Genomic DNA, 16,785 nt, shown 5'->3' with positions numbered 1-16,785 from the left:
TATGTACATTAGGAATATATACTGTTAGAATAGTTTAATGCAGACCTGTAGCTACATATGAATACACGTGGATACATGAGGTGAGAATAGTTTCCTGTAGTTCAGTTGGTAAAGCATGGCGCACACAACGCCAGTCTTGACAATGTAATGTCAGCTGCATGCTATCGAGGTGGTTGACTAGCTGCTGTTATTGAAGAAGTGTCCTGTCTACTAGATTACATGTCACGCTGGTTTTCTGTACATAAGGTATACTTGGACAGACTAGATTAGACTACACCTAGTAGAGAATCGAAGTGGCATTTGAAATTCACTGTATTCAATTATATAATATATATTTCAAAGTCGAAATGCAAAGAACAACCTCTCTACCAACAATCCACATGAACCCTTCCAGTCTGGCTGTATACAACTACAGAACTACCTCTCTACCAACAATTTGCATGAACCCTTCTAGTCTGGCTAGATACAACTACAGATCTACCTCTCTACCAACAACTTGCATGAACCCTTCTAGTCTGGCTAGATACAACTACAGATCTACCAACAATCCACATGAACCCTTCTAGTCTGGCTAGATACAACTACAGAACTACCTCTCTACCAACAATTTGCATGAACCCTTCTAGTCTGGCTAGATACAACTACAGAACTACCTCTCTACCAACAATCTACATGAACCCTTCTAGTCTGGCTAGATACAACTACAGAACTACCTCTCTACGAACAATCTGCACGAACCCTTCTAGTCTGGCTAGATACAACTACAGAACTACCTCTCTACGAACAATCTGCACGAACCCTTCCAGTCTGGCTAGATACAACTACAGAACTACCTGTAGTTGATTGTACCATGAAATAAATGAAGCTCCCTTCAGGGTGTAAAACAAAATATATAATAATATTAGTTTAAATGGTGTTTCTTTGTATGACATCATTATTAACCCTTCCAGTCTGGTATTATGACATCATTATTAACCCTTTCAGTCTGGTATTATGACTTCATTATTAACCCTTTCAGTCTGGTATTATGACATCATTATTAACCCTTCCAGTCTGGTATTATGACATCATTATTAACCCTTCCAGTCTGGCATTTTGACATCATTATTAACCCTTCCATTCTGGCATTATGACATTATTATTAACCCTTCCAGTCTGGTATTATGACATCATTATTAACCCTTCCAGTCTGGTATTATGACATCATTATTAACCCTTCCAGTCTGGCATTTTGACATCATTATTAACCCTTCCAGTCTGGTATTATGACATCATTATTAACCCTTCCAGTCTGGTATTATGACATCATTATTAACCCTTCCATTCGGGCACAATGACATCATTATTAACCCTTCCATTCGGGCACAATGGCATCATTATTAACCCTTCCAGTCTGGTATTATGACATCATGATTAACCCTTTCAGTCTGATATTATGACATCATTATTAAGCCTTCCAGTCTGATATTTTGACATCATTATTAACCCTTCCAGTCTGGCATTTTGACATCATTATTAACCCTTCCAGTCTGGCATTTTGACATCATTATTAACCCTTCCAGTCTGATATTATGACATCATTATTAACCCTTCCAGTCTGATATTATGACATCATTATTAACCCTTCCAGTCTGATATTATTAGCTGCCCTGCCCTATAAAAAAACTCACAAAATGTTCAGCGCGGTTGCTACTCTCCCTAGGAACGGCCGTCCTGCAAAGATGACTGCAAGATCACAGCGCAGAATGCTCAATGAGGTTAAGAAGAATCCTAGTGTAAGCTAAAGACTTACAGAAATCTCTGGAACATGCTAACATCTCTGTTGATGAGTCTACGATACGTAAAACACTAAACAAGAATGGTGTTCATGGGAGGAACCACGGAAGAAGCCACTGCTGTCCAAAAAAAACATTGCTGCACGTCTGAAGTTTGCAAAAGTGGACCTGGATGTTCCACAAAGCTACTGGCAAAATATTCGGTGGACAGATGAAACTACAGTTGAGTTGTTTGGAAGGAACACACAACACTATGTGTGGAGAAAAAAGGCACAGCACATCAACATCAAAACCTCATCACATCTGTAAAGTATGGTGGAGGGAGCATCATGGTGTGGGGCTGCTTTGCTGCCTCAGGGCCTGGACAGCTTGCTGTCAGCGACGGAAAAATTAATGTTGTTGTGACCTACATGAAGATCAGATCAAATTGTATGGCCAATTTATGCAGAAAACCAGGAAATTCAAACCAGGGTTCACATACTTTTTCTTGTCACTGTAAGCCTATTTTTAAGTAGGCTTTCATGTGGCATAAACAAAAACACACATTCTCAGTCAAAAACTTAAGTCAGAACACAGCCTCTCTATTCTCTCATGTGTTTTCAGGTCCTCTGACTGGGAAAATGTCTTTCCACACTGAGAGCAGTGGTATGTCTTCTTCTCGAGTGTATTTGTATGTATTGTTTCATGCTCATTCAGGTACCTTAACCGGGTAAATGTCTTTCCACACTGGGAGCAGTGGTAGGTCTTATCTCCTCGTGTGTGTGTCCTGTCATGCTTATTCAGGCCAACTAACTTGGTAAAACTCTTTCCGCACAGAGAGCATTGGTAGGGCTTTATTTCTGTGTGTGTCCTCTCATGCTCTTTTAGGTTCCCCAAATGGGTAAAATGCTTTCCACACAGGGTGCATTGGTATGGCTTCTCTCCTGTGTGCACTCTCTCATGCTGTTTCAGGTTCACTAACCCACTAAAGCTCTTTCCACAGTGGGAACAGTGGTAAGACCTTTCTCCTGTATGTATTCTCTCATGTGTTTTCAGGCTCGCCAACCAGGTAAAATGTATTCCACATTGGGAGCAGTAATAAGGCTTCTCTCCTGTGTGTATTCTATTGTGTATTTTCAGGGACCCTAACTCTGTAAATCTCTTTCCACACAGGGAGCATTGGTAGGGCTTTTCTTGTGTGTGTGTCCTTTCATGTGTTTTCAGGCTCCCTGACCACCTAAAACTCTCTCCACAGTGGGAACAGGGGTAAGGCATCTCTCCTGTGTGTATTCTCTCATGCGTTGTCAGGGTGCCTAACGACCTAAAGCGCTTTCCACAATGGGAACAATGGTAAGGCTTCTCCCCTCTGTGTATTCTATCATGCTGTTTCAGGTTCTCTAAACGGGTAAACCTCTTTCCACACTGAGAGCAGTGGAAAGGCTTTTCTCCTCTGTGTGTCCTCTCATGCACTCTTAGGTTCTGTAGCTTAGTAAAACTCTTTCCACAGAGGGAACAGTGATGTCGTCCTGCGGGTTTGGATGTCTCTGGGTCTGGTTCCCCTGAAGAACTCTTCTTTGGGTCTGGTTCCCCTGAAGAACTCTTCTTTGGGTCTGGTTCCCCTGAAGGACTCTTCTTTGGGTCTGGTTCCCCTGAAGGACCCATCTCTGGGTCTGGTTCCCCTGAAGGACGCGTCTCTGGGTCTGGTTCCCCTGAAAGACTCTTCCCGCTGTCAAAGTGAGAGTCTGGTCTCTCTCCTGCCAAAGAAAAACAGAGTATTTAGTTAAACAGAAAGACCTGAATGAAACTTCAAAATTATAAAACGGCAGTGGTGGAAAAAGTACTCAATTACTCGAGTAAAACTTTAGATACCTTAATAGAAAATGACTCAAGTAAAAGTGAAAGTCACCCAGTAAAATACTACTTGAGTAAAAGTCTAAAAATATTTGGTTTTAAATATACTTAACTATCAAATGTGAAAGTATATATCACTTCAAATTCCTTATATTACGCAAAGCAGACAGCACCATTTTCTTGTTTTTCAAATGCACAGATAGCCAGGGGCTATATAAATTATGCATTTGTGTCTGCCAGATCAGAGGCAGTAGGGATGACCACGTGTTCTCTTGATAGGTGCGTGAATTGGACCATTTTCCTGTCCTGCAACTTTTGGGTGTCAGGGAAAATGTATGGAGTAAAAAGTACATTATTTTCTTTAGGGATGTAGTGACGTAAAAGTCTTCCGGTACAGCTGGTGCTCTCATGCATTTTTCAGTGTTATTTGCCTCGAAGCATAGAAGTAGTTTCGCTCATCCGGTAGGCTCGTGTCACTGGACAGCTCTCGGCTGTGCTTCCCTTTGTAGTCTGTGATAGTTTGCAAGCCCTGCCACATCCGACGAGTGTCGGAGCCGGTGTTGTACGACTCGACCTTAGTCCAGTATTGACGCTTTGCCTGTTTGATGGTTCATTGGAGGGCATAACGGGATTTATTATAAGCTTCCGGGTTAGAGTTCCGCTCCTTGAAAGCGGCAGCTCTACCCTTTAGCTCAGTGCAAATGTTGCCTGTAATCCATTGCTTCTGGTTGGGGTATGTACGTACGGTCACTGTGGGGACGTCATCAATGCACTTATTGATGAAGCCAATGACAGACGTGGTGTACTCCTCAATGCCATTGGAGGAATCCCGGAACATATTCCAGTCTTTGCTAGCAAAACAGCCCTGTAGCTTAGCATCTGACCACTTTTTTATTGATCTAGTCACTGGTGCTTCCCTCTTAAATTTTTCCTTGTAAGCAGGAATCAGGAGGATGGAATTATGGTCAGATTTTGCCAAATGGAGGGTGAGGGAGAGCTTTGTATGCGTCTCTGTGTGTGGAGTATAGACGGTCCAGAGTTATTTTCCGTCTGGTTGCACATTTAACATGCTGATAGAAATTTGGTAAAACTGATTTAAGTTTCCCTTCATTAAAGTCCCCAGCCACTAGGAGCACCGCCTCTGGGTGAGTGTTTTCCTGTTTGCTTATGGGGGAATACAGCTCATTCAATGCTATCTTAGTGCCAGCCTCTAACTGTGGTGGTATGTGAACGGCTACAAAGAATATAGATAAACTCTCTTGGTAGGTAATGTGGTCTGCAGCTTATCATGAGAAACTCTACTTCAGGCAATGCGGTCTTAGTGCCAGCCTCAGTCTGTGGTGGTATGTAAACAGCTACGAAAAATGCAGATAAACTCTCTAGGTAGATAGTGTGGTCTACAGCTTATCATGAGAAACTACTTCAGGCAATAGTATAGTAATAATTCAATAGCTCGAGACTTCCTTAGACAGCTGTTGTTTACAAAACTACATAGACCTCCACCCCTTGTCTTACCAGACGCTGCTGTTCTAACCTTCCGGTACAGCAGCATATAACCAGCCAGCTGAATGTTGATATTGTCGTAGTTCAGCCACGACTCCGTGAAGCATAAGATGTTACAGTTTTTAATGTCCCGTTGGTAGTTTAATCTTCCCAATAACTTGTCAATTTTATTGTCCAAAGATTGCACGTTTGCTAGCAGAATTGAGGGGAGTGTTTTTTTTTCTTCGATCGCATCCGACTCTTCAGAAGGCAGCCCGCCCTCAGACATCTCTTTCTCCGTCTCCTCTTCAAGCAGATCACTGGGGTCCCGAGGGAGCCATATATCCTTCGCCTCGGGCTCGTCAGAATGGTGAAAGAAGAAAAAATTATTCTGCCGTGGTGAGTCACCGAGGTCCTGATGTCTAGAAGTTATTTTCGGTCATTAGAGACGTTAGTAATAGTAAAAAAAACAAGTTACATACAACGCAGATAACGCAGATAAACAAACAAAAAAACAATCGGTTGGGGGCCTGTAAAACGTCTGCAATTAGAGAACCAACCCCTTCGCTCCATCGGTTGGGGGCCTGTAAAACGTCTGCAACTAGAGAACCAACCCCTTCGCTCCATCGGTTGGGGGCCTGTAAAACGTCTGCAACTAGAGAACATTACCCATGTTGGGGGCCTGTAAAACGTCTGCAACTAGAGAACATTACCAACCCCTTCGCTCCATCGGTTGGGGGCAAAACGTCTGCAACTAGAGAACCAACCCCTTCGCTCCATCGGTTGGGGGCCTGTAAAACGTCTGCAACTAGAGAACCAACCCCTTCGCTCCATCGGTTGGGGGCCTGTAAAACGTCTGCAACTAGAGAACCAACCCCTTCGCTCCATCGGTTGGGGGCCTGTAAAACGTCTGCAATTAGAGAACCAACCCCTTCGCTCCTTCGGTTGGGGGCCTGTAAAACGTCTGCAACTAGAGAACCAACCCCTTCGCTCCATCGGTTGGGGGCCTGTAAAACGTCTGCAACTAGAGAACCAACCCCTTCGCTCCATCGGTTGGGGTAAAACGTCTGCAACTAGAGAACCAACCCCTTCGCTCCATCGGTTGGGGTAAAACGTCTGCAACTAGAGAACCAACCCCTTCGCTCCATCGGTTGGGGGCCTGTAAAACGTCTGCAATTAGAGAACCAACCCCTTCGCTCCATCGGTTGGGGGCCTGTAAAACATCTGCAACTAGAGAACCAACCCCTTCGCTCCATCGGTTGGGGGCAAAACGTCTGCAACTAGAGAACCAACCCCTTCGCTCCATCGGTTGGGGTAAAACGTCTGCAACTAGAGAACCAACCCCTTCGCTCCATCGGTTGGGGGCCTGTAAAACGTCTGCAACTAGAGAACCAACCCCTTCGCTCCATCGGTTGGGGGCCTGTAAAACGTCTGCAACTAGAGAACCAACCCCTTCGCTCGATCGGTTGGGGGCAAAACGTCTGCAACTAGAGAACCAACCCCTTCGCTCCATCGGTTGGGGTAAAACGTCTGCAACTAGAGAACCAACCCCTTCGCTCCATCGGTTGGGGGCCTGTAAAACGTCTGCAACTAGAGAACCAACCCCTTCGCTCCATCGGTTGGGGTAAAACGTCTGCAACTAGAGAACCAACCCCTTCGCTCCATCGGTTGGGGGCCTGTAAAACGTCTGCAACTAGAGAACCAACCCCTTCGCTCCATCGGTTGGGGGCCTGTAAAACGTCTGCAACTAGAGAACCAACCCCTTCGCTCCATCGGTTGGGGGCCTGTAAAACGTCTGCAACTAGAGAACCAACCCCTTCGCTCCATCGGTTGGGGGCCTGTAAAACGTCTGCAACTAGAGAACCAACCCCTTCGCTCCATCGGTTGGGGTAAAACGTCTGCAACTAGAGAACCAACCCCTTCGCTCCATATTTTCCGCTGCCTGCTCCACCACCACAGAAAGCACTGGGCTGAAACACCTGCACGTTGGAGCTGCCTGTCCATCACCACAGAAAGCACTGGGCTGAAACACCTGCACGTTGGAGCTGCCTGCTCTATCACCACAGAAAGCACTGGGCTGAAACACCTGCACTTTGTAACTGCCTTACTCAAGAAAGCAAAAAAAGTTTGTATGCGGCTTTATTAACGCAATATTTATTAATTCATTTTTTTTAAACATTGTTTGCAAACTGATGTGATGCACATTAATGCCAAAATAACATGCAAAACAGGCACTAAAATAACACATCGTAGATCTGAATGAATGAAATACTTTTTTCTTTACATAGTTGAATGTGCTGACAACAAAATCACACAAAAATGATCAATGGAAATCAAATTTATCAACCCATGGAGGTCTGGATTTGGAGTCACACTCAAAATTAAAGTGGAAAACCACACTACAGGCTGATCCAACTTTGATGTAATGTCCTTAAAACCAGTCAAAATGAGGCTCAGTAGTGTGTGTGGCCTCCACGTGCCTGTATGACCTCCCTACAACTCCTGGACAGTCTGTTGGTGGATGAAGCGAGACATGATGTCCCAGATGTGCTCAATTGGATTCAGGTCTGGGGAATGGGCGGGCCAGTCCATAGCATCAATGCCTTCCTCTTGCAGGAACTGCTGACACACTCCAACCACATGAGGTCTAGCATTGTCTTGCGTTAGGAGGAACCCAGGGCCAACCACACCAGCATATGGTCTCACAAGGGATCTGAGGATCTCATCTCGGGTACCTAATGGCAGTCAGGCTACCTCTGGCGAGCACATGGAGGGCTGTGCGGACCCCCAAAGAAATGCCACCCCACACCAAGACTGACCCACCACCAAACCGGTCATGCTGGAGGATGTTGCAGGCAGCAGAACGTTCTCCACGGCGTCTCCAGACTGTCACGTCTGTCACGTGCTCTAATCCACCTGCTTTCATCTGTGAAGAGCACAGGGCGCCAGTGGCGAATTTGCCAATCTTGGTGTTCTCTGGCAAATGCCAAACGTCCTGCACGGTGTTGGACTGTAAGCACAACCCCCACCTGTGGACGTCGGGCCCTCATACCACCCTCATGGAGTCTGTTTCTGACCGTTTGAGCAGACATGCACATTTGTGGCCTGCTGGAGGTCATTTTGCAGGGCTCTGGCAGTGCTCCTCCTGCTCCTCCTTGCACAAAGGCGGAGGTAGCGGTCCTGCTGCTGGGTTGTTGCCCTCCTACGGCCTCCTCCACGTCTCCTGATGTACTGGCCTGTCTCCTGGTAGCGCCTCCATGCTCTGGACACTACGCTGACAGACACAGCAAACCTTCTTGTCACAGCTCACATTGATGTGCCATCCTGGATGAGCTGCACTACCTGAGCCACTTGTGTGGGTTGTTGACTCCGTCTCATGCTACCACTAGAGTGAAAGCACCGCCAGCATTCAAAAGTGACCAAAACATCAGCCAGGAAGCATAGGAACTGAGAAGTGGTCTGTGGTCGCCACCTGTAGAACCACTCCTTTATTGGGGGTGTCTTGCTAAATGCCTATAATTTCCACCTGTTGTCTATTCCATTTGCACAACAGCGTGTGAAATTTATTGTCAATCAGTGTTGCTTCCTAAGTGGACAGTTTGATTTCACAGAAGTGTGATTGACTTGGAGTTACATTGTGTTGTTTAAATTTTCCCGTTATTTTTTTGAGCAGTGTATATAATACCACATTAAATCATACTCATAAAAGGTTTACAGGATTTCCCAAGCCTCTCCTGTAAACCTTTTTAAACCAATTCCTGTAAAACTTTTTTGAATATGATTTAATGTGGTATTAAACAAAACCCCAAATTCTCAGGTCAAAAACACAAGTCAGAACACAGCCTCTCTATTCTCTCATGTGATTTCAGGTCCTCTGACTGGGCAAATGTCTTTCCACAATGAGAGCAGTGGTATGGCTTTTCCCCTGTGTATTTGTATGAATTATTTCAGGTTCTATAACCGGGTAAATCTTATTCCACACTGAGAGCAGTGGTATGTCTTCTCCTCCTGTGTATTTGTATGAATTATTTCAGGTTCTATAACCGGGTAAATCTTATTCCACACTGAGAGCAGTGGTAGATCTTTTCTCCTATGTGTCTCAATGTTTTCAGGATCCCTAACAAGATAAAATGTCTTTCCACATTGGGAGCAGTGGTCAGGTGTGTCCTCTCATGTGATGTAAGGTCCTGTAATCGTGAAAATCTCTTTCCTCACTGGGAGAATTGGTAAGGCTTTTCTCCTGTGTGTATTCCTTTATGCCTTTTCAGGCTCGCTAAATGGGTAAAACTCTTTCCACAGAGGGAACACTTAAAAGGCTTTTCTCCCGTGTGTGTCCTCTCATGCTCTTTTAGATTGCCCAAAGTGGTCAAACTCTTTCCACACAGGGAGCAGTGGTGAGGCTTCTCTCCTGTATGTATTCTCTTATGTATTTTCAGGGTCTCTAAATGAGAAAAATACTTGCCACACTGGGAGCAGTAATAAGGCTTCTCTCCTGTGTGCATTCTTTCATGTGTTTTCAGACTCCCTATCTGGGTGAAACTCTTTCCACACAGGGAACAGTGGTAAGGCTTCTCTCCCGAGTGTATTTTCTCATGTTTTTTAAGATTGCCTAACATGGTAAAATTCTTTCCACACAGGGAGCAGGGGTAAGGCTTCTCTCCTGTATGTATTCTCTCATGTATCTTCAGGCTTCCTAACTGAGTAAAACTCTTTCCACACTGGGAGCAGTGGTAGGTCTTCCTCCCTGCTGAATGTACTTCTTCATGCCTATTCAGGGCCCTTAACCAGGTAAAACTCTTTCCACACTGGGAACATTGAAAAGGCTTTTCTCCTGTGTGCATCGTCTCATGCTGTTTTAGGTTCCAGAACCGGGTAAAACTCTTTCCACAGTGGGAGCAGTGGTGTGGTCTTGCTGGTTTGGACGTCTCTGGGTCTGGTTCCCCTGAAGGACTCTTCCTGCTGTCAGAGTGAGAGTCTGGTCCCTCTCCTGCCAAAGACAGAGTATTGAGTGAAACTGAGACCTGAATGAAACCACCACATGATAAAACTGTCTTCCTATGAGGTTTTATCCAGAATAGATCTCTCAATAACAAATAAAGAGTGGCTGTTGTGATTTATAGGCCAATAAAAACACTATTGAACTTCATGGTTGTTATGCATTCATTAGACCTAATGGATAAATAGACTAGTCAGTATAGGATACATTCATTAGACCTAATGGATAAATAGACTAGTCAGTATAGGATACATGTAACAGACTAGTCAGTATAGGATACATGTAATAGACTAGTCAGTATAGGATACATGTAATAGACTAGTCAGTATAGGATACATGTAATAGACTAGTCAGTATAGGATACATTCATTAGACCTAATGGATAAATAGACTAGTCAGTATAGGATACATGTAATAGACTAGTCAGTATAGGACACATGTAATAGACTAGTCAGTATAGGATACATGTAATAGACTAGTCAGTATAGGATACATGTAATAGACCAAATGGATAAATAGACTAGTCAGTATAGGATACATGTATAAAATAAGGCTGTAACGTAACAAAATGTGGAAAAAGTCAAGGGGTCTGAATACTTTCCGAATTCACTGTACATCACTGTGACGCTTTCCTAGGAACAGGTTTTTGATATTCTATTGATGATATTAATCAAGAACATGTTTTATTTTTTTATTTTTGGATCTACGATTTCATAACTGGTTTTAATCATATTGTGGATTATTTAAATTATATCTAGGGGCTGTGTCATTGTGTACCACTATGTCTATTTAAATTATATCTAGGAGCTGTGTCATTGTGTACCACTGTCTCCATTTAAATTATATCTAGGGGCTGTGTCATTGTGTACCACTGTCTCCATTTAAATTATATCTAGGGGCTGTGTGATTGTGTACCACTGTCTCTATTTAAATTATATTGAGGGGCTGTGTCATTGTGTACCACTGTCTCTATTTAAATTATATCTAGGGGCTGTGTCATTGTGTACCACTGTCTCTATTTGCAGTAATTCATAGTCCATTATATTGTGAAAGGTTTGTCTCATTGAGTAATTTTATATCATTAATTCATATTATTTTAAATCTACTCATATTTCAACATTGGTGCCTTATTCTATTCTAATGTATTAGCTACCATGGAGCCTTATTCTATTCTAATGTATTAGCTACCATTGAGCCTTATTCTATTCTAATGTATTAGCTACCATGGAGCCTTATTATAATGTATTAGCTACCATGGAGCCTTATTCTATTATAATGTATTAGCTACCATGGAGCCTTATTATAATGTATTAGCTACCATGGAGCCTTATTCTATTATAATGTATTAGTTACCATGTAGCCTTATTCTATTCTAATGTATTACTTACCATGGAGCCTTATTATATTATAATGTATTAGCTAAGATGGAGCCTTATTCTATTCTACTGTATTAGTTACCATGGAGCCTTATTCTATTCTACTGTATTAGTTACCATGGTGCTTTATTATGTATTAGTTACCATGGAGCCTTATTCTACTCTACTGTATTAGTTACCATGGAGCCTTATTCTATTATAATGTATTAGCTACCATGGAGCCTTATTCTATTATAATTTATTAGCTACCATGGAGCCTTATTCTACTCTACTGTATTAGCTACCATGGAGCCTTATTCTATTATAATGTATTAGCTACCATGGAGCCTTATTCTACTCTACTGTATTAGCTACCATGGAGCCTTATTCTAACGTATTAGCTACCATGGTGTCTTATTCTATTATAATGTATTAGCTACCATGGAGCCTTATTCTACTCTACTGTATTAGCTACCATGGAGCCTTATTCTATTATAATGTATTAGCTACCATGGAGACTTATTCTACTCTACTGTATTAGCTACCATGGAGCCTTATTCTATTATAATGTATTAGCTACCATGGAGCCTTATTCTACTCTACTGTATTAGTTACCATAGAGCCTTATTCTATTCTACTGTATTAGTTACCATGGTGCCTTATTCTATTCTACTGTATTAGTTACCATGGTGCCTTATTCTATTCTACTGTATTAGTTACCATGGAGCCTTATTCTATTCTACTGTAATAGTTACCATGGTGCCTTATTCTATTCTAATGTATTAGCTACCATGGAGCCTTTGTCTATTATAATGTATTAGCTACCATGGTGCCTTATTCTATTATAATGTATTAGCTACCATGGTGCCTTATTCTACTCTACTGTATTAGCTACCATGGAGCCTTATTCTATTATAATGTATTAGCTACCATGGAGCCTTATTCTATTCTACTGTAATAGTTACCATGGTGCCTTATTCTATTCTACTGTATTAGCTACCATGGAGCCTTATTCTAATGTATTAGCTACCATGGAGCCTTATTCTACTCTACTGTATTAGCTACCATGGTGCCTTATTATATTATAATCTATTAGCTACCATGGAGCCTTATTCTACTCTACTGTATTAGCTACCATGGTGCCTTATTATATTATAATGTATTAGCTACCATGGAGCCTTATTCTAATGTATTAGCTAACATGGTGTCTTATTCTATTATAATGTATTAGCTACCATGGAGCCTTATTCTACTCTACTGTATTAGCTACCATGGAGCCTTATTCTACTCTACTGTATTAGCTACCATGGAGCCTTATTCTACTCTACTGTATTAGCTACCATGGAGCCTTATTCTACTCTACTGTATTAGCTACCATGGAGCCTTATTATATTATAATGTAACTCACTAATATAATATAACTCACTCGCCCGACCTCCGCCCCCTTTTTCTCTGTCTTTTCTTTACGCAAATGATGGGGATTTGGGCCTGTTCTCGAGAAAGCAGTATATCTTAGGGCTTATCTTTAGGTCTGGTCGGGTATCTGCAGTATATCCTTCGCCTCGGACTTGTTCAGTTCGAGGTGAGTAAATCCCAGTTCTGATGTCCAGAAGTTATTTTCGGTCATAAGAAACGGTAGCAGCAACAACATGTACAAAATAAGTTAAAAGAAACTTTTTGAAAAATTACAAAATAGCACAGTTGGTTAGGAGCCCGTAAAACGACAGCCATCCTCCACGGAGCCATTATGTACAATAACTTATCAATGACCCAAGCCCAGCTCATTTAATCCCTACCATTGTATCGCTGAGTTGTCATAATGCGTCAGCAAATGTACATTATCCCAGGGGTGTTGGAAGACAATGTAAGCAGCCTAATTTATGTCCCTCTGGTGTAAAGTCCTTAAGGAAAAATACTTTAAAGTACTACTTAAGTACTTTTTTGGGGCGTATCTGTACTTTACTATTTATATTTTTGACAACTTTTACTTCACTACATTCCTAAAGATAATAATGTACTTTTAACAACATACATTTTCCCCTCACACCCAAAAGTACTCGTCACATTTTGAACGCTTAGCAGGCCAGGAAAGTGGTCCAATTCACACACTTATCAAGGGAACACGTGGGCATCCCTACTGCCTCTGATCTGGAGGACTCACTGAACACATGCTTCGTTTGTAAATGATGTCTGAGTGTTGGAGTGTGCCCCCTGACTATCTGTACAATTATTGTAAAACAAGAAAATGATGCCATCTGCTTTGCTTAATACTTTTGCTGTTGATAGTTATGTATATTTTAGCAATTCAATTTACTTTTGGAACCAAGTAGTATGTTACTGGCCGACAATGCTTGATAATGTATGTAATATCAACAGAGAGATATATTTTATTGGTGATTTCAATACTGACTTCAATATTTCAATTTCAACAAGCTGCCCACTCAAGAAAAAAAAACCTCAAAACTGCAACCAGTGCCTGCAACCTGGTTCAGGTTATCAGTATCCCTGGATTGTAAAACGGTCACGGTCATGGTCACAACATGTTGAAACAACAGTAGCTAGGATGGGGAGAAGTGTAACAAATAAAAGGGCTGCTCTGTCTTCTTAAACAACACTATAAACAAGGCAGGTACTACAGGCTCTAGTTTTGTCACACCTGGACTACTGTTCAGTCGTGTGGTCAGGTGCCACAAAGAGGGACTTGGGAAAATGTCAATAGGCTCAGAACAGAGCAGCACGACTGGCCCTTGGATGAACACGGAGAACTAACAATGATATGCATGTCAAACTCTCCTGGCTCAAAGTAGAGGAGAGATGCATCACTGCTTGTATTTGTGAGAGGTGTTGACAAGCTGAATGCACCAAGCTGTCAAGACATGCCACCAGAGGTCTATTCACAATCTCCAAGTACAGAACAGACTATGGGAGAAGCACAGTACTACATAGAGCCATGACTACATGGAACTATATTCCACAGTACTACATAGAGCCATGACTACATGGAACTATATTCCACATCAGGTAACTGATGCAAGTACAAGTACAGTAGAATCAGATTTGAAAAAAAAAAAACCAGATAAAATACACCTTATGGAACAGTGTGGACAATGAAGAACCACATAGACACACGCATACATATGAGAAGACGCACACTCTACACACCTACACATGTACTGTAGATATGTGGTGGTAGAGTAGTGGCCTGATGGAACACACTTAATTTGTTGTGAAAAGCGTTATGAAATGTAATGTCATGTAATATTTTTTTAAATCATATATAACTGCCTTAATGTTGCTGGACCCCAGGAAGAGTAGCTGCTGCCTTGGTAGGAACTAATGGGGATCCATAATAAACCCCAGGAAGAGTAGCTGCTGCCTTGGCAGGAACTGATGGGGATCCATAATAAATACAAATGGAACTACCTCCATGTTTTGAGGATATACCGTGTTCATTTACAGTTACATTGTTAAAAAACTATGAGAGTAAAACAAGCTTATATTTTGGGTTCGGATAGAGTACAACAGTTGAACTAAATTCAGTGGACATTTATAAGTTATATTCTCCAAGAATCAATGGCGAGGCTCAGAGCTATATATTAAAACTATATATTATTTCAACAAGGGCAGTTTGTGGCCCTGCTTTTAAGACAGTACTCACTGGTGTTAATCAGATCTTCAGCCTCCTCTTCCTCTTTAAAAGGTTCTTTCTCTTCTTTCACTATAACATCCTCCTCCTCTTCCTCCTTTTTAATTCTGAAAGCTTCTACCTCCTCTTCTTCCACTGTGACAGCCTCTATCCCCTCTTCATCTTTCACTCTAATATGTTCTTTCTCTTCTTTCACTATAACATCCTCCTCTTCTTTTAATGTGATACTGATAGACTCTTCTACCTCCTCTTTCATTCTGAAAGCATCTTCCTCTCCTTTTACTGTAACATCCCCCTCCTCTTCTTTCACGACAATGTTCAGTCCCAGAGCTTCTTTCTCCGTCCAGTAGACCTCCTCTTCTTTATCAGGAGGAGAGTAGCTTAGTGAACTCATGGTCGGAGATGTTAGCTAGTTAGCATTAACGACTAGCCTGGTTCTAAGCTAATTCAGCAATCCAGCTAGCTCCTAACTTAACAACGTATATATTTAATTAAATGGGGAAACTAGCTATACGAAATAAGTATGTTTTAAACACAGGGACCAATATACACCGAAACAGACTTAAGAGCTCATACGTTTCGGCTATATTGGCTAACAGGCTACGGAGGTGTCTGACAAGCTGCTGTTGTTGAAGAAACTTCCCGTTCCGTCCACTATATTATACGTCACGCTGGTAGCGACGCCCGAAAGACGCTCATCGCCATCTGCGACCTGGAGTGGTGAAGTTGATTGATTAGAGCAGATTTGTAATGAGTATACAATCAACACATATTTTACATCTGCTACACACAGTGGTGTAAAGTACTTAGGTAAAAATGACTTCAAAGTTCTACTTAAGTCGTTTTTGGGGGGGTATCTGTACTTTACTATTCTTATTTTTGACAACTTTTACTAAAGAAAATTATGTACGTTTTATTCCATACATTTTCCCTGACACCCAAAAGTACTCATTACATGTTTAAATGCTTAGCAGGACAGGAAAATGGTCTAATTCACACACTTATCAAGAGAACATCCCTGGTCATCCCTACTGCCTCACCAAGCAGACTCACTAAACATAAATGAATTGTTTGTAAATGATGTCTGAGTGTTTAAGTGTGCCCTGCATGAAATCATGCCGCCTGGTTTGCTTAATATAAGGATTGTGAAATGCTTTATACGTTTACTCTTGATACTTAAGAATATTTTATCAATTACATTTACTTTTGATAGTTACAAATATTTAAAACCAAACACTTTTAAGACTTTTACTCAAGTAGTATTTTACTCGGTGACTTTCACTTTTTTCTTGAGTAACTTTCTATTAAAGTATCTTTACTTTTACTTAAGTATGATAATTGGGTACTTTTTCCACCACTGATTACACATCTGCATTTAAAGGGTAATGTCACATTTTTTTTTACGTCATATCCGGATGTAACCTAAAACATTACCCCAGTTTGATACGCTGCTTGTGTACTCATTCCCATATCAGCAAAATAAAACGTAATGTTTTGGTCACAGAGAAACAACCACATGGTTAGCTAGTTGGCTTCAGCAGGTTCTACCATTTCACAATAGTCTGTAATGACTAGTTAACAAAATACGTTTTTGTTGTGAAAGCAAAATAAGTGTATCTAGCCTTTTAGCTCACTCTGGTTGATGACTGCTAGCTAGATAGCCTTTTGCTGCCTTGGCAACAGCTAATGGGGATCCATAAT

General features: G+C 41.7%; 2 protein-coding genes across 2 annotated transcripts; both read right to left on the bottom strand.

Moving 5' to 3' along the window:
• Positions 1-2,327: 2,327 nt before the first annotated feature.
• LOC139399593 (zinc finger protein 135-like) lies at positions 2,328-3,585 on the bottom strand. The gene has a single exon (XM_071144956.1). It carries the CDS (start codon positions 3,414-3,416, stop codon positions 2,328-2,330), a length of 1,089 nt encoding a protein of 362 aa, XP_071001057.1. The 5' UTR covers positions 3,417-3,585.
• Positions 3,586-7,221: 3,636 nt separating this feature from the next.
• Positions 7,222-15,715, bottom strand: LOC139399592 (zinc finger protein 135-like). The gene is made up of 2 exons (XM_071144955.1): positions 15,097-15,715; positions 7,222-10,074 (listed from the first exon to the last, which is right to left on the bottom strand). The coding sequence occupies exons 1-2, from the start codon at positions 15,476-15,478 to the stop codon at positions 9,299-9,301; spliced, it is 1,158 nt and encodes a 385-aa protein (XP_071001056.1). The 5' UTR covers positions 15,479-15,715; the 3' UTR covers positions 7,222-9,298.
• Between the last annotated feature and the right edge of the window lie 1,070 nt (positions 15,716-16,785).

The sequence above is a fragment of the Oncorhynchus clarkii genome, unplaced genomic scaffold, assembly GCF_045791955.1.
Source record: "Oncorhynchus clarkii lewisi isolate Uvic-CL-2024 unplaced genomic scaffold, UVic_Ocla_1.0 unplaced_contig_13370_pilon_pilon, whole genome shotgun sequence".
Lineage (NCBI taxonomy): Eukaryota > Metazoa > Chordata > Actinopteri > Salmoniformes > Salmonidae > Oncorhynchus > Oncorhynchus clarkii.
This window is presented reverse-complemented; position numbering and strand designations above follow the sequence as displayed.